The following is a 25,193-nucleotide window of genomic DNA, read 5'->3' as shown; positions in this document are numbered from 1 at the left end:
GAGTGCATGCCATTTATTCTCTACAAGGCTTCTCTACGCTTCCAAACTCAGCATTTCAATTTTCCTCTGTTCTCATGAATAATGGTGTTCCCAGGGGATAGGGATATGCCCTTTTTATCACTTTTTACACTTGTTTCACATCTGAGTTTGGTATCATTGTTCATTTAAATGAATGGATCCCGGTAAAAACAGAAGACAAGCTCATGCACTATTTGCATCTGTTATCAATGTAAACATTTGAAATATAACATTTTGAATGAACATTTGTTTTCTGTTTTTGTGAAGCCAGCCTTACAAACAGCAGTTTTTGAACCCTTGAATGTAGGACATTGAAACAGTGAAAAATACATAAATAAGCAGTATAACAACTGTAAACGTACAAAAGTAAGATTGTTTTATTTTCCAACAACCGCCCTTTGTAGAGCTGTGCAATCCAGATATAAAAGAATGCTGAACAACAGGAATAGAAACAGTAAATAACAGTCATAATATCAGCATTAAAACCGTAAAACAGACATAGGTTAGATCTAAAAATACAGGATACTGCAACAGTACAATGCTAATAATGCATGTAAGTCAATGCAAGGCCCACTACAGAGACTGGATTTGTAATGTCTGTCTGTATGTAAAGACAAATATTGTGCTTAGAAAGGAGAAGGCCTAAAATTCATAAAGCTGATACCAGATCAAGCTCTAAAAAAAGCTCCAGAAGATTCCTAACTAATGACATAAATAGAAATAAAAAAGACACAAAGTAGTATTTTTGGTATAGGCAGTGTTTTTTTGTTTTGTTTTTATAAGATTGGTTACTTAAGAGATCTCCAGGGCTACAATATTAATGGCCTATCCTTATTCCAATCACTTGGTAAACAATTAAGGGGACATGGACTAGGATAGGAAATCAATTCCGTAGTCCTAGAGATGGTCTTTTATAAATAATATAAGTATTGCACAGAGAGTGGGAAACTTGCATGCCAATCTGGAGTTCCTCTTGGGCTTCTCCATAACCACTTTGTTGTAACGGTGGTATTAAGCGTGCCAGGCAGTGTGGGAGAGTGTAATAACTATAATGCCCCAAGAACTCTCTACCCGACTGGTGCAATAAGGTGCCACTAGTTTGGTTGTATTAAGGCTGCAGAACAGATCATGTGTAAAAATGTTCTCTGCATAAATGTATCAGAAAAACAGTACTGTGGCAGAATAAGATAGCAGTCTTAAGGCCCTATTACACAAAACAATTATCGGCCTTACTTGGCTGACTACGGTCCGTTTAACTCAATAATCACTTTGTGTAATAGGACGGTGCACAATGTCGGCTGATTGTGATCTTTTAACATGTTGAAAGATCCCAATTATTGCAGCAATGGTCTGCTGCATGTTGTTTCATGTAGTAGGAGCGGTGGCTGCAGACCGCTGCTGACTTCAATGGGGAGCCCAAACAATCTAAGGATCGTTTAGGCAGCCCCTCCTGCTCCTCCCCGTTCGCTGTCTGTGTGTAATGGCACAGGCAGCAAGCAAGGAACAAGGGGGAAGTGAGTGCTGAAACGACAGGTTGGTGCTCACTTCCCCTGGAGTATTGTGCCATGTAATACAGCCATAAATCTCACCTGCTTAATGAAAGGAAGAAACTTTGTTTGCTGCAACATAAACAAGTGTGTCCGCAGCCAATCTATTCTGCATGGTTCCGATTTCAGTTCAAAGATGGCCTGTCCTGACACCAGAGGGTAAGCATTCTTCTGCCATCCCCCCATCTCAGGATGTACTATGAATATCACAATTTAGAGGGAAAGTGTTTCTGGCTGTTCTATAGATAATAAGCAAGACCAATGGAAGTGCAGCAGCAGCAGGCACACCAACAGATCTGTAAGGGGGGGCTCTGTTCCCCAAACGATAGAGAGATGGCCAAGCAAATACACATTTCCACAAAAATGAGTAGAAATCACGGTCCTCGTAACAGTCATTTCCAACATCACTACTGTATCACAAATTCATCTGCTTCTAAATCTGGATAAGACACAAAGCATAGCTGCTGTTTATCATTGTATTTATCTACAAGAGGTAGTTTCATGTCCCCTTGACCTTCTGATGTGCTGTATAAAGAAGGGGCCACACAGTAACTTTTGTGCACTGGACATGGTGGCATCTTAATGTTTTAAGAATCATTTTACATTAGAAGCCACCAGAGCAGACTTTGGGACAAGTAGATTGCTGGACCCATATTCCACCTAGTGGGGAAGACAACCAGGAATAAAGATGATTTGCACTGGTATTACTATAGCACAAAAAGCTACCAGTGTCACAGTAAGGCTTGGTTCTAAAACTTGCACTATACTTATAAAAAACTGGCCAACCGGTATGCCAATGTATACCACAGTAGGCACCTGCGGGGAACATGGATTTAAGGACCAGTTTAAAAGTTATTATTTTAAGTGCGGATTGCATTAGCACATTTTCATGGTAGGACTCATGCTCTTAAATCCCGCAAAACACAAGAAATATACACTTGCAAAGGTGCTAAACATAGTTAAAGCAACTCTGTACCCACAATCTGACCCCCCCCCCCCCCCCAAACAACTTCAGATAGCTGCTTTTAATCCAAGATCTGTCCTTGGGTCCTTTCGGCAGGTGATGCAGTTATTGTCCTAAAAAAAAAAAAAAAAAAAAAAAAAAAAAAAAACTTGCAGTGCTGTATCAAATTGGCATGGCCTACAGTGTCTGTGCCCTAGGATTGCACCACCTCTTCACCATTAGGAATGCCCCTGACCAGGATTCCTCCAAATCATCACTTATCTGAACACTACACATGTGGCGAATCGTTAAGGCACATGTGCACTGCTTAGACAAGTGAAGAATAGAAAAAATCCTGCCTGGGGCATTCCTAATGATGGAGAGGACAGGGACAAGAGACTGAGGGGCAGTGCAAGCCTAGGGAATGGGGGCTGCAAGTTTAAAAGTTGTTTTTTAGGACAATAATTGCATCACCTGCCAAACGGATCCCAGGACAGATGTTAAAAGCAGCTATCCAATGGTAAAGGCGTTTTTTTTTTTTTTTTTTTGTTTTGTTTTGGGGGGGGGGGGGGGGGGCAGATTGCAGGGTCCATTGCAAATCACTAGTTCCTGCAAGTGTGCACCATGATACACATTGGCACATACCGTCCATCCAGTTTCCCTTTGTATACCACGAGCACAGGGCATGTTTTAGATCAACCTAGCCCAAAAGAGAAATGTGTTGCCCTGTGGTCTCTTCTGACTCACAGTTTACATTATGTGCTTATACTCCATTGAACATGTTAAAATAGGACATTTGTATGAAGCCTTCAGAAAAGTACACATTGCACAGTAGAGAATTTGTTTTCTTAGTGTGGATGTAACACCGATAAAATTATTTATCAAACTATATCCTATACTATTTACATAGCTGTACAACAAATAGGACCCCAGGGTATACCCCTGGATATAACCACATTTTAATCTTCTTTAGCTCTCCGGCAAAATCTCTCCAATAGTGCTCGGAAAATATTTCCAGGGATTCTCTGGTGTCTGTCGATCAATGACTGAAGGGCACATTTTGTCTGTAAAAAAACAAAAACAAAAAAAAAAAAAAAAAACAACTTTGTTTCTATGATGTATACAGACACATTTGGATGAATAAGGTTTCGACCAGCAATATGTTGACAATAAGACGTTAAGTGACAATTAACAAAATTAGTGCCTATAGCAACCATTGTCGACTGCCTGCCCCCCCCCCCCTTGCTTTATACTGCATTTCTGCTACACCAGCAGTAGAGGAGGTGATGTCGCATCACCAGCGCTTTTACCAGAAAAACCCATCCCTGACCACCCAGTATCATCTGAAGAAGTCCAGAGTGAAGTCCAAATCTGGCTGATGTGTAGGAAGCTGCAAAGTAAAGAAGCTGTAAAGCTCACATGGACACCATGGTTCCTTTGATCAGCTGGATTGGTGGGAGTGCAAGGAGTTCACTGATTATATAATGATGGCCTATCCTAAGAACAGACTGTACATTCAAAAAAAATCCAGGATAACCCTTTTAATTCATGTAATCCTCAATGACGACAACCATGGTAGACTGAGATTTTAAGGGCGGCTAAGCAGAATGCACTTCCCTTTACCATCAAAGAAAATGTTCACAAGAAAGTGGCTGGGAGAACCAATGGACACAGACATTGACCTCCTAACCCCCATGTGAGCATACCCCCATTTGGATGTTGCTGCACCTGTTCTATTCGCAGTAAACTGATAGACAAAGGTTTATCTGCCTTAAAAAGACGTATCCTCTAGTGAAGGTACTACGAATCGACTAGGTGGAATGATGGTTCTATAGAGGTCTCAGATGGTTTCTTATCCTTAAAGTCCTTAAAGGGGTTATCCAGCGCTACAAAAACATGGCCACTTTCCCCTTACTGTTGTCTCCGGTTTGGGTGGGGTTTTGAAACTCAGTTCCATTGAAGTAAATGGAGCTTAAAGGGGTTATCCAGCATGGGGGCACTTTTTTGGTGGGACCGGGGAGGAGGTGGCTGAAATAAAAGACGTCCACTTACCTCCCCGGTTCCAGCGGCGGGTCCCGCATCACGGCGCTCCGGTGCCCGGTTGCTTCCTGGTGTCTGACGCCGCCCGAGACGCTACGTCTCAGGGCCGCTCAGCCACTCCGTGAAGGAAGCGGGATCCGAGCGGACTTCAAACAGATCCCGCCTCCTTCACTGAGTGGCTGAGCGGCCCTGAGACGTAGCGTCTCGGGCGGCGTCAGACACCAGGAAGCGGCCGGGAACCTGGCACCGGAGCGCCATGATGCGGGACCCGCCGCTGGAATCGGGGAGTAAGTGGACGTCTTTTATTTCAGCCAAAAAAGTGCCCCCACGCTGGATAACACTTTTAATTGCAAACCACACCTGAACTGGAGACAACAGTTGGGGGAAAAGTGGTCATGTTTTTGTAGCGCTGGATAACCCCTTTAAACGATATCATAGATCATAGGTGAGCTTTTTCTACCTGCTGCTCCTTTGTGTGGTGTGGTGCCATGCAGCGGCCATTGTTGTGGCAGCACAGTGCCCAGGAGGGCTGTGTCTGGAAACATTGGGGTTGCTGGGCAACTGGGTCACTGCCTCTAGGGCCGTGTTGTGGCAGTGGTGGTCGCCGTCTGGTGCTATGCCATTTTTTGGTTAGATATCCACACAAATGTATGTACTCCTGATGTTAGTAAGTATTGTGCTGAGAAGGATCAGTGATAAGTTTATGGACGTGCGGCCATGTCTGTTTTTTTTTTTTCTCCATAGCATTACTAATACCATATCTTACCTTTTCTGCCAGTTCGTCTGCTGTGATATTTGGGTCATACTGGATAGGATCACCAAGATATGTGCGAAATTTCACTGGGAATCCGCCATATACAGGAGCAAAAGGTATCTTATACTTCTCGTACATCCACCTAAATATCCCTGTGAAAGCGAAGAGAAATGAACACTTTTTACAACCGGTCAATCAATAAGAAACTAGTAACAGTGTTCCTTAGGGTATGTTCACATGTGTCAAATTTGCTGCAGATTTTTCCAATGAACATCAATAGGAAAGTCAAAACCTGCAGCATATGCATCACGTGTGAATGTACCCCTTGAGGGGCTTTCCAACCTTATCAAATGATTGGTTCCCCACAATCGGTGGGGGGGGGGGGGGGGGGGGGGGGGGGGGGGAACCACCAGAACCCCTAGAGCAGAAGGTTCCCAGCCACCTTCTGTGCAGGAAACTGCAGCACTGCCCTACTCACCGAAATAGATAGTCAGAATTTGACATTCACTTAGACGGGTTTGCCATGTCTGTGTAATGTAGTTAACCCATAGAGGTCCTGGGGATTTGACCACTAGTGATAAAACATTAAATGGCGCACTACAAAGCTAGATCATCAATGTTTGGCTCCCATGAACCCTCTTTAAAGTGAATCTGCTCCACCCCCCCCTCCCCGGCCACATACCAAGCTGGTGGCACATCTGGATAAATATCAAAAGAGAGCATTTTATATATAATTCTATATTGTAAAATGCAGCTACCCTTACTAATGGTACATGGTATAATAAGTTCTGCAACTTCATAACATACTTTGTGACACCCTCATGATTAAGATCTCTGCTTCCTGTCAATAAAAAATATCCAGATCTAGTGTAGTGCATAAGGGTCCATTTACACAGAAAGATTATCTGGCAGATTATCTGCCAAAGATTTGAAGCCAAAGCCAAGAATGGATTTGAGAAGAGGAGAAATCTCAGGCTTTCCTTTATGACCTGATCTCAGTTTATAGTCTGTTCCTGGCTTTGGCTTCAGATCTTTGGCAGATAATCTTTCTGTGTAAATGGACCCTAAAGTTGTGCGTTCTGCTAAACGAGAGAGCTGACACTGCCATAAATTCAAGGTTTCAATGGAAATGCAGTGCAGATGTATTACTGGTAACAATCTACACTTTACATGAATGTACGCGGAACTGCAAAAATTAACTGAAGTTATGCAAAAGGACAAATCTTACGTAAGCATCCGAGAGATCGGAATCCTTCCCGGATATTTTGTGTAAACATCGGAATGATGGACTAAAAGAAAAAAAAAAAACACACAACAACAACATTTAGCAAAATAATTCAGTACTTGCAGCTAGTCACAGGAAAAAAAAGAGAAGGGTTACACACCGTGTATTTGCTGCAGATTATCTGTATGGTACAAAAAAAAAAAAAAAAAAAAAAAAAAAAAAAATCTGCACAGAATAAGGTGTGGTGTGGATTTCATCTCAGCATGATTTGTGTGGGAAGTCACAGATTTTGGTGTACAAACACTGTGGACCAGCAGCGGAGTCCACAAGTGCAGGTGTCTAAAGCAACTGTCCGACTATTATTTCAGGGGAGCTGGAAGATTCAGTGCAGTTCTGCAAATTTTGGAGCAGCCAGCAAATAGTTTTGTTTGTCTGATGTGCAGGTATTGGCTACACTTACCACCTGAGCATCGAGCGCCACTTGTGCAAACCCTGTACGATTTCCCCACATAATAACGTAGGTTTCATCACTAAACAAAGCCTCCCGAACTCCTCCCGGAGAGATAGCCAGGAGGTGGCCGTTCTTCAGAGCTTTTACACACTCTTCCTGTGGCCCATGGATTACACTAAACACTTCGAGCAATGGTTTGAAGCCTGTTATAGAAAGGTCATTAAATTATTTGATTGACAAAATCCCCGGCTGACAAACAGTAGAGTGGATTTAGCCTTGATTTCTACTCAACAGCCTTGGTGTGTCAGTTTCAGATGTCCCTGAGCTAGTGAGTTAAGCCCAACATCTATGGTGTCACACACTGCACACACACACACAAAGACAAGAGGATCCTGCCCTCCAGTGTCTCCATAAACACCCTAACAAGCAGCAGCATAAAGGACATTAAAGAACAGTAATAAATAGTCTAAAAGGTGTGAATCAAGCCCTGAGGTGAAAACTTACACTTATTGTTAGCTTGGGGTAAGAATGTTTTGGCACAATGGATTTTGTTCTTGGAGAGTTTCTCTCCTGATTTAAATCACATGAACACTCGGTCAAACCGATCCTGTAAGCGTATGGGTAACATGGGGAGAGAGCACTATCACTAAGCAACCATTTGGTTGACAACTATCTTACGTGTATGACCTGCTTTAAATAGCCTTTTTTTTTTTAAACAAAGGGCATTCATCGGTCAAACAGGCCTGCTGGACCCGCTGTTAGCAGGCGGTTCGACCAACATTGATATTAAATGTAGGGGAACCCTACGGGTATGTGCACACTACGGAATCTGCGAGGATATCTTCCAGTAGATTCCATGCACGCTCTCGCTTGAAGTTCTGCCCATCCCATAGGCTCCATTCTATGCGCATTGTCATGTCAATTCTTTGGACGGATTTAGGAATCTGCCCAAGCATAGAATGGAGTCTATGGGATGGGCGGAGCTTCAAGGGGGAGCGTAGGGGAGGGGCCGGACAAGCGGCAGAATCCGCTGGAAGTTATCCAAAGTGGATTCCGTAGTGTGCATGGCGGGGGATGTATCAAGGTCAGCATCTCAGATGCACGGTTCCCTCCCCACCCCCTTAATTTGACCATCTCAGGTGGAAAAAAAAGTAACACAAAAATGCAACTTTTGCCATGTGTGTCAGGCGTGCAGCATGATTAATCCCTTTGTATATCCCAGACAACCATCTACTAGACTGGTAGACTGATTAGATGATTAGCAGTTAGAGGAGTAAAGAAAAAAGCATCAGAAAGATATTTTATGTGACCGCTGACCTCCATTAAAGCAACAATGATTCACTATGCAAAACTCCTATCCTTGCTTTTAAAGTAATTTAAGTAAAACAGGGACAGAATGCGGAGGCCAGATTCTTACATGTAATAAATTACAGGTTTTCATGACTGGCTCTAGATATAATAGTCACTTACCCCGCAGACCACTTTCAAATACCATAGCACCATTACTTACCTGGTACTTTGAAAAGAAAGTGGTCCCCCACAGAGTGACAAGTCCTTCCTTTCAGGAGAATGACCTTTGCTACAAAATAATAGTAGTCTACAGGGAGCGCTCCATGATAGTACACAATTAGTGCAGGTCCATTCTCCGGAATCTTCTCCAAGCCATAAATCTCATAACCTGGATAGACAGAGAATAAGATACATGTTCTATTATTTATAAGAGGGGAAAAACAGACAAACATTCAGACATATCAGATATTTATAGAAACATGTATTCTAGTGCGACACTAACACCTATCCCTACACAGGAGGCACAAAAACTACAGGAACAGAATGGACAATTACTGGTATAGTTCAAGAGACTACGTCAGCAGGTTTATGCTGCCCTAAGGGTAGCAGAAACTAGTGACAGAGAAGCTGAACAGAATGATGTATCACTTACACTGTTCTGTGCAGCTGATCCAGAGATATCCTCCTGAATAACATGGAGTAGTTCCTCCATTATGTTCATGTGCCCAGTAGTCCTCATTCATAAGCTGCAGAAAACCCCGCCCTCCAGCTGCTGATGGCAGTTATTTATGCTGTGTATAGGCAGTTAACTGTCAATCAGCATCTGGAGAGCAGGGGGAGGGGGTGTGGCAAGAATATTACTCTCCTGCATATTAGGAGAACAGCTGAACAGAATGATGTAAGTAATACACCGATCTGTTCAGCATTTCTGTCACTAGTTTATGCTGCCCTCATTTAAGGTGGAATAAACTTAGTGACAGACTCCCTTTAAAGAAAATTTCCCATAATGACAACTAATCATCTCTTTATGGAATAGGTGATCAGTGTCTGATTGGTGGGAATCTAATCTACTAGGACCCCCATGATCACACAAAGGCATTCAGACATATCAGATACTTACAGAAACATGTATTCTAGTGCAACACTAATGCCTATCACTACACAGGAGGCACAAAAACTAAAAGAACAAAATGGACAAGTACTGTGAGGGTGCATTTACACGTACAGGATCCGTAGCAGATTTGATGGTACAGATTTGATGCTGTGTTCAGTTATTTAGATGAAATCTGCTGCAGATCCGCAGCATAAAATCCGCTGCGATGCGGTGTGTGTGAAGCTACCCTTAAAGAAGTTTTCCCATAATGACAACTAATCATCTATCTATCTATGGTAATCAGTGTCTGATTGGTGGGGATCCAATTTGCTAGGACCCCCATGATCACAACTGAGGTCTCAAATCTCCCAGTTTGAATGGAGTAGCGGTCGATTGTGTGCACTGATGCTTCATTCAAAGTTTTTGTGACAGCTGAAGATCTAGTAGAGCTCTTGGATATGTTTGGCATTCCCATAGACTTTGAACAGCAGAGCACACACTCACAGCCCCTCCAAACAGGGACACCCAGGACCACCAGTAGTCATAGTCAGTAGAAAGCCCAACAAATTGACCAAATCATACAACGTATACAGTTCACATGGTTTTATCACTGTTGGATGTGTTATTCACAGGCAGCAGTAGAACATTGCTCTTTTAAAGATTTTTAGTTATACTTCCTAGAACTGGTTCTTTTGCAATGACAGTTAATAAGTTAACAGGATTCCACAAGGAAACAAGGCAGCACTTGGAGCTGCTCCAAGAACTGGACTATTCCACTGTGAAATCCTGTTTATTACCTGTAATACCTGTTAACTGGTAGGGCATAGGCCCATAGGCCTGACTCAAAATACTTCACACTGATCATCTAAGTGAAGGGTGGCAGCACACCCCCTATTCTTTTCTAGGCACAGCTCAGCCTATTTTGTACTGGCTGGTATTACCGTTCACTGCCGTGTTTCCTTCATCATTTACTAAACACAGCGCTATACAATTTGTAGTGGCTGTGGCTGGTACTGCAGCTACCCGCATAGCCACTGCAAATTGTAACAAGCTGTGCACAATGGGTACATCACAGCCCCTTCAGTCAGCTCATTGGTGGGGTTATCAGGACTGATCTGATAAAGATGGCTCGTTAATATAATGCTTATCAATACCAAAGTCTTGGAAACCCACTGAAGCTCCAATCAGGTTTAATCTGATCATGTGTCTGTGAGTACAGTCCAGGCAGACAACTTTCTGGTGTTCAGTGATGCTGTGCCCAGGGGTACATCTAGATTCACCCCAAAATTCTTGGTTAATAGCATCTGGTCCACACATAAGTTACAATAATCCAAGTTATAACATCATCTACTGTTGTCATTACTTTGAACGAGCATTCATCTTTACCATGCCATATTGTAGCATGCCCATCCCAAAGTGTTGCCAATGTTTTCCGGGCGCCATCCCATATGCTGTTGGAATATGCTTCTTTCAGTTCATTTTTGCGCTTGTAAACGTGGAGGAAAAGGATGGACAGGTAGAGTAAAAGAACAATGACGAAGGGCAGAATGAAAACTATTATTAGTGGTGTGAAGACCCACATGAGATAGTCTAGGTAATTTAGATAATCCTCCAAATTTTCCAACTCTAGCCAGTCCAGAAGGATCTCAAGAAGGCAGGTCACATAGGTAAGCGATGGGCCAAGGTCACATGTTCCGTTCCGAGCTTGCATCTTTAATATTGAACCCAAGGAACAGACAAGCAATCTCAGCTGCTTCGGTTCTCCATCCTATAGAAAAAGCCAAAATTCTATTAAGATCAAACATATACCTTACTTACACAGACCCCCCACTGAGTATAAACAGCCTGCAGTGCTTGTCTAATGCTAGCACAGCTGCGCCCATCACCCACTGTGTACGGCCCCGCAATGCACCCGCAGATACTCGTGTAATCACCTACATACTCACCAAATAAGCAATGCGCCATTCAGCATGCAGCCAATACGTAGAGGATATCCAATCAATATCTGCAGCTATCGGCTACAAATTATGAAGATAGAATGACAGCATTATCCAGGAATTGGCATATCCAACCTAAAAAGAGAGGAGTAAAAGAGAATTGGTTGAGGACCAGACAATCCTGCAGCATTCTCCGTCCTGAACTTTTTCACATTTTATTATGTGACACCTATGTTTCCAAATGTAAAAAAATGCACTTAGGGAGGAGGAATCCTCTATCAGAGTATCACATCGGCAGTTCTGTGTTGGAAAAAACTTCAGAAGAGAAGGATTTAGGGGTAGTGATTTCTGACAGCCTTAAAATGAGTCACCAGTGCAACCAGGCAGTGGGGAAAGCTAATCGTATGCTGGGGTGTATGGCTAGAGGTATAACCAGTAGGAAGAGGGAGATTGTGATCCCGCTGTATAGAGTTCTGGTGAGACTCCCATCTGGAATACTGTGTCCAGTTCTGGAAACCTCACCTACAAAAGGATATTAGTAAAATAGAACGGGTCCAAAGACGAGCCACAAAAATGGTAGTCTAGAGGAAAGAAGGGAAAGGGGGGGGGCATGATCGAAACCTTTAAGTATGTTAAAGGACTAAATAAGGTGAGGGAGGGAAATGTTTTTAGTAATAAACAGAGCTCAAGAACAAGAGGACACAGAGGTTAGTTGAGGGAAAGGTCAGAAGCAACGTGAGAAAATATTTTACTAAAAGAGTAGTAGATACTTGGAACAAACTTCCAGCAGATATGGTTGGTAATCTACAACAACAGAATGTAAACATATACCTATCCTAAGATAATAAGAATGGAAATACTAAAAGGGCAGACTAGATGGATCCAGTGGTCTTTTTCTGCTTACAATCTTATCTGTTTCTATGAATCACAGTGGATCTAAGAATAGAAGTAGAAACCAACTTCTACAAATGACTACAAGTAATAAATGTCTGCAGAACTCTTTAACTTTAACTCTTTAACTGAACCTCTTTAAGACCAGATGATTCCTTTACAACTGATCCATGTCTATTGAGTATAATGAGAACACATCCAATGCCTGATAATTGCTAAGCATGCATCTCACCACGCCCAATGGCAGATCAGGCGGCACCGTATGCCCAGGCATCCCTTTTGAAGGAAGTGACTACTATATATTCAATACAAATTTTAGAATAAAATTAGAAAAAAAATCCCACCATAATGATGTTACACAATAAAATATGACAAAGCACTGTAACAAGGTGATGTAATATTATAATCGGAGCAAACTATGTGCTAAATAAGGATTCAGTGTCCTTACAGGAAGGATTGACCTACATACCAGCCCTGCAGATCAGGTTCCGTTTCTGCCAAGTTTCTCTCTCTTTGGTTACTTCAGATAAGTAAAACACATAAAACACACCTTAAAGCATTGCTGCCACTTAAAAACTTTTGACATGCCAAAAGTTTTGATTAGTCAGGGTCTGGATGTTCACATCTCCCAACTCTTTTCTGGTGGGGGTCTGATCAGTGCCAGGCAGCAGCTGCCAAGGCTAATAGAATAATGGGAGGCATCAAAAGAGGTATAGATGCTAAAGATGAGAACATAATTTTTCCTCTTTATAAAATCACTGGTCAATTCAAGTTCAAGGGAGGCATGGATTCTTTTCTTGAAAAATATAATATTAAAAGTTATGGGCACTAGATGACAAGTGGCAGGACGCTGATCCAGGGATTATTGTGATTGCCATATTGGAGTCAGGAAGGAATTTTTCTCACTGTGATGGGGCAAATGGCATCTGCCTTATGAGGGGTTTTGCCTTCCTCTGGATTAACACAGTGGGATTTATCTAAATTGAACTTAAAGGGGTAGTGCGGCGGTAAAAAAATTATTCACAGAATAACACACATTACAAAGTTATACAACTTTGTAATGTATGTTATGTCTGTGAATCGCCCCCTTCCCCGTGTCCCACCACCCCCGCACGTGTACCCGGAAGTGTGTGGTGCATTATACATTACCTGATCCGTGTCGAGCCCGTCTGCCATCTTGTGCCAAACATCATCTTCGGACGGAGGGCCGAATCCCTGCTGCCGTCCCCCCTCCGCTGCGTCATAACTGTGCTCAGCCGCGATTGACTGAGCACAGTTATGCTCAGCCAATCGCGGCTGAGCAGCTGATTCACAGACATAACATACATTACAAAGTTGTATAACTTTGTAATGTGTGTTATTCTGTGAATAATTTTTTTGAGCCGCACTACCCCTTTAATGGACTCTAATTGCAAGAGACAAAATCTATTGTAAGTCTACAGAGCTTGGCTCTTGCAGAGAGCCTCAAGTTGGTGAGTGAAGCGCTCAGTTGTGTGCTTCTCCTGGCTCTATCTAATGATTCTCAGGGACTTTTGACATGTCACCCAGACATATCAAAAGAGATATAGAGATATATATATATATATATATATATATATATATATTATATATATATCCTATTTAAAGGGTTACTCCAGTGGAAAACAAAATGTTTTCAAATCAACCGGTATCAAAAAGATATACAGATTTGTAACTGACTTCTATTAAAAAAAATCTCAAGTCTTCCAGCTGCTGTATGTCCTGCAGGAAGTGGTGTATTCTTTCCAGTCTGACATAGCGCTCTCTGCTGCCACCTCTGTCCATGTCAGGAACTATCCAGAGCAGGAGAGGTTTTTTTATGTGGATTTGCGCTGAACAGTTGTCACAGACAGAGGAGGCAGCAGAGAGCAATGTGTCAGACAGGAAAGAATGCACCACTACCTGCAGGATATACAGAAGGAGCAAATCTTTCCTGTATAGTTTTCTGTACTGATTCCACTCCTGTTTTTCTTAAAGATACTGGCAAAATGGGGCCCGAAATAGTGCGTGTGCACATGGCCTGAAAAGGGCAAAGTAAGATCAGTAGCCAGAAAATGTACCTACAATGATATAGAAAAGAGATGCCAATAAGCCAGATAATAGAAATGCATTATTCATACAATCTTATCTGTGATATGAGAATCCCGCCCAGCAGCAGTGATCTGATATGGGAGGGTGGAAATGAAAATACATAATGGATGTGCACAGAATGGCAGCCATGGCTGGGCTATTCCCATATAATAAGATCCTTACAACAACTCCTTACATGCATGATTATCTCCCAGCATCACAATGCACAACCTGCCCCAACACATAAGGCCCCATTCACACGATACTTCAGGGCAATTTCATAGGTATATATCAACATATTTGCGCATACATTTTAGTTTTTACTGGATACAAAAATCAAAAATCTTCCCTAGACGCTGCATACGCCCTCTGCTCAGATTACATATGTGGTAGATGTGGGTATAAGCACTAGAACCAGGATTTATCTAGAGATCAGCGGCCTCCTGGCCTGTGTGTGTGGTGACCAATAATGCCAAAACCTGCCAAGCTGGCTATTTTACATAACTCTCATTGACTTGGAAATTACGTAAACATCGTAGCACATGAGCTACACAATTTCCATATAAGTTTGTTCACATGGGACTAAAATGTTGCAGATTTGTAGTTTGACTTCCACATTAAAGTTTGGTGGAAATATCTGCAGCAGTTCAGTCCTGTGTGACATATCCTTAAATGAGAACCCTAGAGGAGGTTGGGGGGCCAATATCTATCAGACATCAATGGACTATCCTGTGACAACTAATGTCCAAGTTGCATATACTCTCATTAAAGGAGACATTTTTATTAAAGTATTGTCCTCCAAAAGTTATACAAATCCCCAATATACACTTATTACGGGAAACGTACTTATTATCCCTGCACTTACTACTGCATCAAGGCTTCACTTCCTGGATAAAACTCCCAGAGCTGTGCGGGCTGTGGCTGCTGGAGAAGATAATGGCAGGGGACACTGAGGGACACAGGGCACTGGAGGGACACTGAGCATCCCCCTGCCATCATCCTCTCCAGCAGCCACAGCCCGCACAGCTCTGGGAGTCAGGTCGTGACATCACCATGTTATCCAGGAAGTGAAGCCTTGATGCAGTAGTAAGTGCAGGGAAAAAGACTTAATAAGCATTTTCTGTAATAAGTGTATATTGGGGATTTGTATAACTTTTGGAGGACAATACTTTAATAAAATTTTTTGCTGTAACTTCTCCTTTAAATCATAAGAAATTATATCTAAATAAACAGGGATTACATGCATGCATACATTACCTACATAGGGATTACATGTATACATAAATAGGGATTACATACATATATTCCACTTTGAAACACGACAATAGCCGAGTGCACCTGGGTAGTATTAGCAGGTGTAAGCGGACGCTCCACTCTCCAACAATGCAGTCCAACAATAAACCACCACGCTGAACAAGCAACCTCCTTATAAAAGCTTTTTTACTTTTTCCTTTTAGCAATTTTTTTTTACAAAAAGTATTTCATAGATACAAAAATACATATCACCCAATGTGCTCATTTGGCGGACTTCCTAAAGCTGGGGATCTTATTTTACTCCTCCAGGAGATCACAATCCTCCATCTGCACAGACTGGTACGGTGCAATCACACAGCTGGATGGACGTCTCAGGAGACAGAGCTTCCTTCCTCATGCATCACATACATAGGAATTATATACATACATATGTTACATACATAAGTAGGGATTATATACATTACATACATAGGGATTACATGCATGCATACATTACACACATAGGAATTATATACATACATTACATACATAGGAATTATATACATACATAGGGATTACATGCATGCCTACGGATATTATATATATATATATATATATATACATACATACACACACATATTACATACATAGGGATTACATACACACAAGTACCGTACCAACACAATTACTAGTTAATAGATGCCAGATACAGGAGGATGCATTACACATATGCAGTGCTATATACCGGGCACAGGTCACTCCCACTGTCACCCACACCACCACCTGTACACAAGTAATACCCACCCTGATGCCAGCACCAGAGCCAGTGTAACCGGAGAGCCCCCTGTGCTGTATAACTGCAGACATACAGCAAGACTACAATACCCAGCATGCCACACAGCCGCCGTCTTCCTGCCTCTTGTCACTTACACTGACGCCAGAGATTGAACTTCATAGAAATCAACACAGAAAAGCATGCCGGGATATGTAGTTTGCTGCCGCTACCAGGAAGCTGTGCTGGGAACGTCCTCCTCCGCCATGGTAAAGCAATGCTCTGTGAGCTCCGCTCCGTACACAGCGCTCCCGGGTCACCTCCTCTCTGAGTGCAGGAAGCAGGAAATGTCGCAGTGCATGCCGGGGCTGGTAGTTTTATCGTGTATGTCTATGAACACACCTACCGGAGCCCATGCTGAAGTCTGCGGCGGGAGGATGAGGATGCATGTCGCCTGTGTTTACTTCCCTCACACGTGACCAGAGCGGGATGTGAGCTGTCTCATGGCCTTACTGCATGTATGGAGAGGAGATGTGGCTGATATATATAATGTATATGTTTGTGTGTGTATACTGTATATGTGTTTACTGGCTTGCATTTTCATGGAATCTCCTTAGCTGTATTTCAGTGCCCCCCTTCCCCCCAGCTTGTGGCTCTCTAGCTTTTGGAAAACTACAACTCCCAGCATGCCCAGAGCCACAGGTTGAGGAACACTGCTGCATTATACATAGCGACACATCTGTATCCCATCAATGAAACCTTGGACATGGGTCACTATATATTTCTTTAGCAAATATTACTGCAAAATTGTGCATGTGCTTTGGTATTATCTGCATGCTGCATCCACCACACAGGGGCATGTTATTATCTGCATGCTGCATCCACCACACAGGGGGTGTGGTATTATCTGCATGCTGCATCCACCACACAGGGGCGTGGTATTATCTGCATGCTGCATCCACCACACAGAGGGGCATGGTAATATCTGCATGCTGCATCCACCACTCAGGGGGTGTGGTATTATCTGCATGCTGCATCCACCACACAGGGGGTGTAGTATTATCTGCATGCTGCATCCACCACACAGGGGGCGTGGCATTATCTGCATGTTGCATCCACCACACGGGGGGGGGGATTATCTGCATGCTGCATCCACCACACAGAGGGGCATGGTAATATCTGCATGCTGCATCCACCACTCAGGGGGTGTGGTATTATCTGCATGCTGCATCCACCACACAGGGGCGTGGTATTATCTGCATGCTGCATCCACCACACAGAGGGGCATGGTAATATCTGCATGCTGCATCCACCACTCAGGGGGTGTGGTATTATCTGCATGCTGCATCCACCACACAGGGGGTGTAGTATTATCTGCATGCTGCATCCACCACACAGGGGGCGTGGCATTATCTGCATGTTGCATCCACCACACAGGGGGGGGGGGCGTGGTATTATCTGCATGCTGCATCCACCACACGGGGGGGGGGGGATTATCTGCATGCTGCATCCACCACACAGGGGCGTGGTATTATCTGCATGCTGCATCCACCACACGGGGGGGGGGGGGGTATTATCTGCATGCTGCATCCACCACACAGGGGTGTGGTATTATCTGCATGCTGCATCCACCACACAGGGGGGGGGGGGCGTGGTATTATCTGCATGCTGCATCCACCACACGGGGGGGGGGGATTATCTGCATGCTGCATCCACCACACAGGGGCGTGGTATTATCTGCATGCTGCATCCACCACACGGGGGGGGGGGTATTATCTGCATGCTGCATCCACCACACAGGGGTGTGGTATTATCTGCATGCTGCATCCACCACACAGGGGGGGGGGGTATTATCTGCATGCTGCATCCACTACACAGGGGCGTGGTATTATCTGCATGCTGCATCCACCACACAGGGGCGTGGTATTATCTGCATGCTGCATCCACCACACAGGGGCGTGGTATTATCTGCATGCTGCATCCACCACACAGGGGCGTGGTATTATCTGCATGCTGCATCCACCACACAGGGGCGTGGTATTATCTGCATGCTGCATCCACCACACAGGGGTGTGGTATTATCTGCATGCTGCATCCACCATACAGGGGCGTAGTATTATCTGCATGCTGCATCCACCATACAGGGGCGTAGTATTATCTGCATGCTGCATCCACCACACAGGGGGCGTAGTATTATCAGCATGCTGCATCCACCACACAGGGGCGTGGTATTATCTGCATGCTGCATCCACCACACATGGGCGTGGTATTATCTGCATGCTGCATCCACCACACAGGGGTGTGGTATTATCTGCATGCTGCATCCACCACACAGGGGCGTGGTATTATCTGCATGCTGCATCCACCACACAGGGGTGTGGTATTATCTGCATGCTGCATCCACCACACAGGGGGGGGGGGGGGGGCGTGGTATTATCTGCATGCTGCATCCACCACACAGGGGCGTGGTATCTGCATGCTGCATCCACCACACAGGGGCGTGGTATTATATGCATGCTGCATCCACCATACAGGGGCGTAGTATAATCTGCATGCTGCATCCACCACACAGGGGCGTGGTATTATCTGCATGCTGCATCCACCACACAGAGGGGGTGGTATTATCTGCATGCTGCATCCACCACACAGGGGGCGTGGTATTATCTACATGCTGCATCCACCACACAGGTGTGTAGTATCTGCATGCTGCATCCACCACACAGGGGGGGGGGTATTATCTGCATGCTGCATCCACCACACAAGGGGCGCAGTATTAACTGCATGCTGCATCCACCAAAGAGGGGCATGGTAATATCTGCATGCTGCATCCACCAAACGGGGGCGTAGTATTATCTGCATGCTGCATCCACCACACAGGGCACGGGGTATTATCTGCATGCTGCATCCACCACACAAGGGTGTGGTAATATATGCATGCGCCTTCCACCACACAGGGGCATTGTATTATCTGCATGCTGCATCCACCACACAGGGGCAGGGTATTATCTGCATGCTGCATCCACCACACAGGGGCGGGGTATTATCTGCATGCTGCATCCACCACACAGGGGCAGGGTATTATCTGCATGCTGCATCCACCACACAGGGGCGGGGTGTTATCTGCATGCGCCTTTTACCACACAGGGGTGGGGTATTATCTGCATGCGCCTTCCACCACACAGGGACGGGGTGTTATCTGCATGCGCCTTCCACCACACAGTGGCGGGGTGTTATCTGCATGCGCCTTCCACCACACAGGGGCGGGGTATTATCTGCATGCAGCATCCACCACTCATTGACCCCACTGTATACACTAGGTAAATCCATAGCGTAGAGTTATTGCATTGCGTTTGTCAAACATGGTCCTGGCAGCATAAAGGAAATGCTGGGGCCACACAATGACTGGTGACACATAATGTTAGTGAATGATGTCGTAGTGGGACATGAGTATGGGATGTCCATAGTGTACAGCCTCATTCTCATGCCACAACATTCTATGACTTAATTGGAACATGAGTCTGGAAATAAGATTTTGTCTATGTCCATTTCCTTTAATACAAATAAACATAGTCCTCAAATGCAAAAACAGTATCCCCTATCTGTATATCTAGAGAGAGGGGGGGGGCATGCTGTCACCCCATAAGTTATTTGTTACCTTCCTCATCATCATTCTTTTTTAATCGATTTTTTTTTCTAATTGTAGAAACCTCATTGTAAGGAGGAGACCTCGTCTGCCATTGGATTCCCTCCTAGAGCGTTACCAATATAATCAGGTGAGACCATATGAACAGGTGCTATCAGCTTGTATGTTATTCTCTGTAATATCATATTGTTGGGGGGGGGGGCTATTACTCTCTGTCAGATCTTTGTCCTGTACTGCTGTGTGTCTGGTATCTCCTCTCTACAGTACAGTGTGATATAACATGTCCTGTACTGCTGTGTGTGTCTGGTATCTCCTCTCTACAGTACAGTGTGATATAACATGTCCTGTACTGCTGTGTGTGTCTAGTATCTCCTCTCTACAGTACAGTCTGATACTACATGTCCTGTACTGCTGTGTGTGTCTAGTATCTCCTCTCTACAGTATAGTGTGATACTACATGTCCTGTACTGCTGTGTGTGTGTCTAGTATCTTCTCTCTACAATACAGTGTGATACTACATGTCCTGTACTGCTGTGTGTGTCTAGTATCTCCTCTCTACAGTACAGTGTGATACTACATGTCCTGTACTGCTGTGTGTCTAGTATCTCCTCTATACAGTACAGTGTGATACTACATGTCCTGTACTGCTGTGTGTGTCTAGTATCTCCTCTCTCTATAGTACAGTGTGATATTACAGGTCCTGTACTGCTGTGTGTGTCTAGTATCTCCTCTCTCTATAGTACAGTGTGATATTACAGGTCCCGTACTGCTGTGTGTGTGTGTCTAGTATCTCCTCTCTACAGTACAGTGTGATACTACATGTCCTGTACTGCTGTGTGTGTCTAGTATCTCCTCTCTCTATAGTACAGTGTGATACTACATGTCCTGTACTGCTGTGTGTGTCTAGTATCTCCTCTCTCTATAGTACAGTGTGATATTACATGTCCTGTACTGCTAGGTGTGTCTAGTAGAGTTGGGCGATATGGCAAAAAAATAAAATCTCACTTTTTTTTACATTATGGAAGATTCTCAATTAGATTTTTTTTTTTTGCTAAATCTATCACTATCTGTACCTATCCCTACTCTTCCCTTAATAATCCCCCCCAGCTGCCAGTAGCTGTATATACTGTGTTAGTAGAGTGACTGTATAAACAGCACCAGAGCCAGAACAGTGTACATGGAGGAGACAATACAGAGTCTGAAACACACTGTGTGTTGACAGTCTCCTCTATACATGGAGAACTATACATATGAGTATAGAAAGAGAGAGAGAGAGTGTATATATATATATATATATATATATATATATATATATATATATATATATATATATACATACACAGTGCACACACCTTATAGAGAGAGAGAGACCACAGTGCACACCCTCTGCATTGTGCATATGCACAGTGCTACTGTGGTCTCTCTCTCTATAAGGTGTGTGCACTGTGCGCATACATATAATGAGCACAGTGCACACACCTTATAGAGAAAGACCACAGTGCACACTCTCCCTCTTTCTATAAACACATACTCATATGTATAGTCCTCCATGTACCCAGAGCACCAGCACAGTGTACATGGAGGAGACTGTCACAGACACCTTAGAGTTGAGACTGGGGGCTGTGTGGTGGCCTGGACAGTTGTCCCCTAAGTCCCGGCAGGCTGACAGCAGAGTGTGTAAGGCTAGGGCCAGAGGCTCTGCAGCGGCGGCCTGGAGAGGCCTCCGCCAGACTCCTGGAAGCCTGTCCGTCGTGCCCCCCTGTATGCCGGTAGCGGCGGGGGTGCGGGTGTAGAGGACAGCTCTGGGGCCAGAGGTTGTGCAGCGGCAGCCTGGAGAGGTGTCCTCCAGACTCCCGGGAGGCTGGCCAGGGTGTCCCCTGCGCGGCTGTTTGAAGATTGTGGCCGGCGGCAATCTCATTGGTGCAGGCGGCGGCCCAGCAGGTGGCGCTCTGACCTGCAGGAGAAGCAGCTTGCAGCTCCAGGCCACGCCCAGGCTCTGCCCGCCACTGCTTCCTTGCAGGTTAGAGCGCACTTTTTTTTCTTTGAAAATCGAATTTACAAATCGAATTAATTTGATTAATAGCCCAGCCCTAGTGTCTAGTATCTCCTCCTACAGTACAGTGTGATACTACATGTCCTGTACTGCTGTGTGTCTAGTATCTCCTCTATACAGTACAGTATGATACTACATGTCCTGTACTGCTGTGTGTGTCTAGTATCTCCTCTCGACAGTACAGTGTGATACTACATGTCCTGTACTGCTGTGTGTGTCTAGTATCGCCTCTCTACAGTACAGTGTGATACTACTTGTCCTGTGATACTACTTGTCCTGTACTGCTGTGTGTGTCTAGTATCTCCTCTCTACAGTACAGTGTGATACTACATGTCCTGTTCTGCTGTGTGTCTAGTATCTCCTCTATACAGTACAGTATGATACTACATGTCCTGTACTGCTGTGTGTGTCTAGTATCTCCTCTCGACAGTACAGTGTGATACTACATGTCCTGTACTGCTGTGTGTGTCTAGTATCTCCTCTCTACAGTACAGTGTGATACTACATGTCCTGTTCTGCTGTATGTGTCTAGTATCTCATCTCTACAGTATAGTGTGATACTACATGTCCTGTTCTGCTGTGTGTGTCTAGTATCTGCTCTGTACAGTACAGTCTGATACTACATGTCCTGTACTGCTGTGTGTGTCTAGTATCTCCTCTCGACAGTACAGTGTGATACTACATGTCCTGTACTGCTGTGTGTGTCTAGTATCTCCTCTCTTCAGTACAGTGTGATACTACATGTCCTGTACTGCTGTGTGTGTCTAGTATCTCCTCTCGACAGTACAGTGTGATACTACATGTCCTGTACTGCTGTGTGTGTCTAGTATCGCCTCTCTACAGTACAGTGTGATACTACTTGTCCTGTGATACTACTTGTCCTGTTCTGCTGTGTGTGTCTAGTATCTCCTCTCTACAGTACAGTGTGATACTACATGTCCTGTTCTGCTGTATGTGTCTAGTATCTCATCTCTACAGTACAGTGTGATACTACATGTCCTGTTCTGCTGTGTGTCTAGTATCTCCTCTATACAGTACAGTATGATACTACATGTCCTGTACTGCTGTGTGTGTCTAGTATCTCCTCTCGACAGTACAGTGTGATACTACATGTCCTGTACTGCTGTGTGTGTCTAGTATCTCCTCTCTACAGTACAGTGTGATACTACATGTCCTGTTCTGCTGTATGTGTCTAGTATCTCATCTCTACAGTATAGTGTGATACTACATGTCCTGTTCTGCTGTGTGTGTCTAGTATCTGCTCTGTACAGTACAGTCTGATACTATATGTCCTGTACTGCTGTGTGTGTCTAGTATCTCCTCTCGACAGTACAGTGTGATACTACATGTCCTGTACTGCTGTGTGTGTCTAGTATCTCCTCTCTACAGTACAGTGTGATACTACATGTCCTGTACTGCTGTGTGTGTCTAGTATCTCCTCTCGACAGTACAGTGTGATACTACATGTCCTGTACTGCTGTGTGTGTCTAGTATCGCCTCTCTACAGTACAGTGTGATACTACTTGTCCTTTGATACTACTTGTCCTGTACTGCTGTGTGTGTCTAGTATCTCCTCTCTACAGTACAGTGTGATACTACATGTCCTGTTCTGCTGTATGTGTCTAGTATCTCATCTCTACAGTATAGTGTGATACTACATGTCCTGTTCTGCTGTGTGTGTCTAGTATCTGCTCTCTACAGTACAGTCTGATACTACATGTCCTGTACTGCTGTGTGTGTCTAGTATCTCCTCTCGACAGTACAGTGTGATACTACATGTCCTGTACTGCTGTGTGTGTCTAGTATCTCCTCTCTACAGTACAGTGTGATACTACTTGTCCTGTACTGCTGTGTGTGTGTGTGTGTGTGTGTGTGTGTCTAGTATCTCCTCTCTGCAGTATAGTGTGATACTACTTGTCCTGTACTGCTGTGTGTGTCTAGTATCTCCTCTCTACAGTACAGTGTGATACTACATGTCCTGTTCTGCTTTGTGTTTCTAGTATCTGCTCTCTACAGTACAGTGTGATACTACATGTCCTGTACTGCTGTGTGTCTAGTATCTCCTCTCTCTACAGTACAGTATGAGGCTGGGTTCACACACAGTATATTTCGGGCAGTATTGTGGTCCTCATGGCAACCAAAAACAGGAGTGGATTGAAAACACAGAAAGGCTCTGTTCACACAATGTTGAAATTGAGTGGATGACTGCCATTATTATATAACCGCTGTTGTTTTAAATAACAGCAAATATTTGCTATTAAATTACGGCCATCCACTTAAAGGAGACCTGTCAGGGTGACAGGCTCCCGACCCCCCGTTAGAGCCCCCTATACTCACGTGATCCCGCTGGGTCACAGAGATATCAGCGCCCGAAGCCCGGCACGTGCGCTGACAGCAGAGTCAGATGCCCATAGAGAATGAATGGGGAGTCCGATGCTCCGTCATTCTCTATGGGCATCGGACTTATCTCTCAGCGCGCGTGCCGGGCTTCGGGCGCTGATATCTCCGTGACCCGACCTGCTCAGGAAGCGGGACCCGGCGGGATCACGTGAGTATAGGGGGCTCTAACTGGGGGTCGGGAGCCTGTCACCCTGGCAAGGGGGGGTGACAGGTCCTCTTTAATTACATTATGGGGACATAGCCTTTCTGTGTTTTCAATTCACTCCTGGTTTTGGTTGCCATGAGGACTAAATACTGCCTGAAATATGCTGTGTGAACCCAGCCTGATACTACATGTACTACTGCTGTGTGTGTTTTTGATTCGTGAATGTGTGGCTGAGACTTATTATATATATATAATATATATTATACATATATATGTTTATATAGCCTCACACTTTAGTTGTCGGTATATTATGGTGTTGCATAACAAGTGCTTCCCCCGTTGTATTGGTATTATCAGAATTGCTATAATCCTAGAACAAGCCAGGAACATTCCGTATACAGTACTTTCTATGCCAGAGCTTTTATTGTTATATTAATTTGTATTCTATGAGTGTGATACCAGAGTCTGTGCCTGCAGTCCGGCTGCCGCATATGATACCTCTTATCTTCTGACCATTTCTTCAGGGAAAGGGCAGAGAATCTGAAATCTGCTCTGCAGGTTATTGTTGAGTCACTAGCATTTTTATATCATGCGATGTATAGTTATATATAGTGCTCTCTCAAGTTACAATGATCGTCCTGGAACCAATTCATATTGTATCTTGTAAATA

General features: G+C 44.2%; 2 protein-coding genes across 12 annotated transcripts in view; one reads left to right on the top strand and one right to left on the bottom strand.

The window, feature by feature from the left end:
• Positions 1 to 369: 369 nt before the first annotated feature.
• Positions 370 to 16,619, bottom strand: TMEM68 (transmembrane protein 68). 4 transcript variants are annotated; one of them, XM_069957570.1, is made up of 9 exons: positions 16,315 to 16,619; positions 11,308 to 11,433; positions 10,748 to 11,129; positions 8,489 to 8,656; positions 6,988 to 7,181; positions 6,531 to 6,591; positions 5,315 to 5,454; positions 3,465 to 3,572; positions 370 to 2,225 (listed from the first exon to the last, which is right to left on the bottom strand). In XM_069957570.1, exons 3-8 carry the CDS (start codon positions 11,070 to 11,072, stop codon positions 3,468 to 3,470), a joined length of 993 nt encoding a protein of 330 aa, XP_069813671.1. In that variant the 5' UTR covers positions 11,073 to 11,129; positions 11,308 to 11,433; positions 16,315 to 16,619; the 3' UTR covers positions 370 to 2,225; positions 3,465 to 3,467. The 4 variants fall into 4 exon arrangements, with proteins under 4 accessions (XP_069813671.1, XP_069813669.1, XP_069813670.1 ...); XM_069957568.1 differs by lacking the exon at positions 370 to 2,225 and having other exon boundaries at positions 3,075 to 3,572; positions 16,315 to 16,618; XM_069957569.1 differs by lacking the exon at positions 370 to 2,225 and having other exon boundaries at positions 3,075 to 3,572; positions 16,441 to 16,618.
• Positions 16,529 to 25,193, top strand: part of TGS1 (trimethylguanosine synthase 1) — a 53,195-nt gene continuing 44,530 nt past the window's right edge. Inside the window, exons 1-3 of one of the 8 annotated variants that reach the window (XM_069957562.1) lie at positions 16,680 to 16,800; positions 16,911 to 16,984; positions 19,986 to 20,055. The gene's annotated coding sequence lies outside the window, so the exon portion shown is untranslated. The other 7 variants (XM_069957565.1, XM_069957566.1, XM_069957567.1 and 4 more) reach the window with 7 other exon arrangements.

This window comes from Dendropsophus ebraccatus, chromosome 2, assembly GCF_027789765.1.
Source record: "Dendropsophus ebraccatus isolate aDenEbr1 chromosome 2, aDenEbr1.pat, whole genome shotgun sequence".
In the NCBI taxonomy this organism is placed as follows: domain Eukaryota; kingdom Metazoa; phylum Chordata; class Amphibia; order Anura; family Hylidae; genus Dendropsophus; species Dendropsophus ebraccatus.
The sequence above is the reverse complement of the archived record's forward strand: the minus strand, read 5'-3'. Positions and strand labels throughout refer to the sequence as shown.

Excerpts from the sequence above, each read along its gene's own strand:
- TMEM68 (XM_069957570.1), bottom strand. The coding sequence starts at position 11,072 with ATGCAAGCTCGGAACGGAACATGTGACCTTGGCCCATCGCTTACCTAT. Across the intron at positions 8,657-10,747 it reads GCATGCTACAATATGGCATG|GTTATGAGATTTATGGCTTG; the intron begins GTAAAGATGAAT and ends CTGTCTATCCAG. Across the intron at positions 3,573-5,314 it reads CAGACGAACTGGCAGAAAAG|ACAAAATGTGCCCTTCAGTC; the intron begins GTAAGATATGGT and ends GTTTTTTTACAG.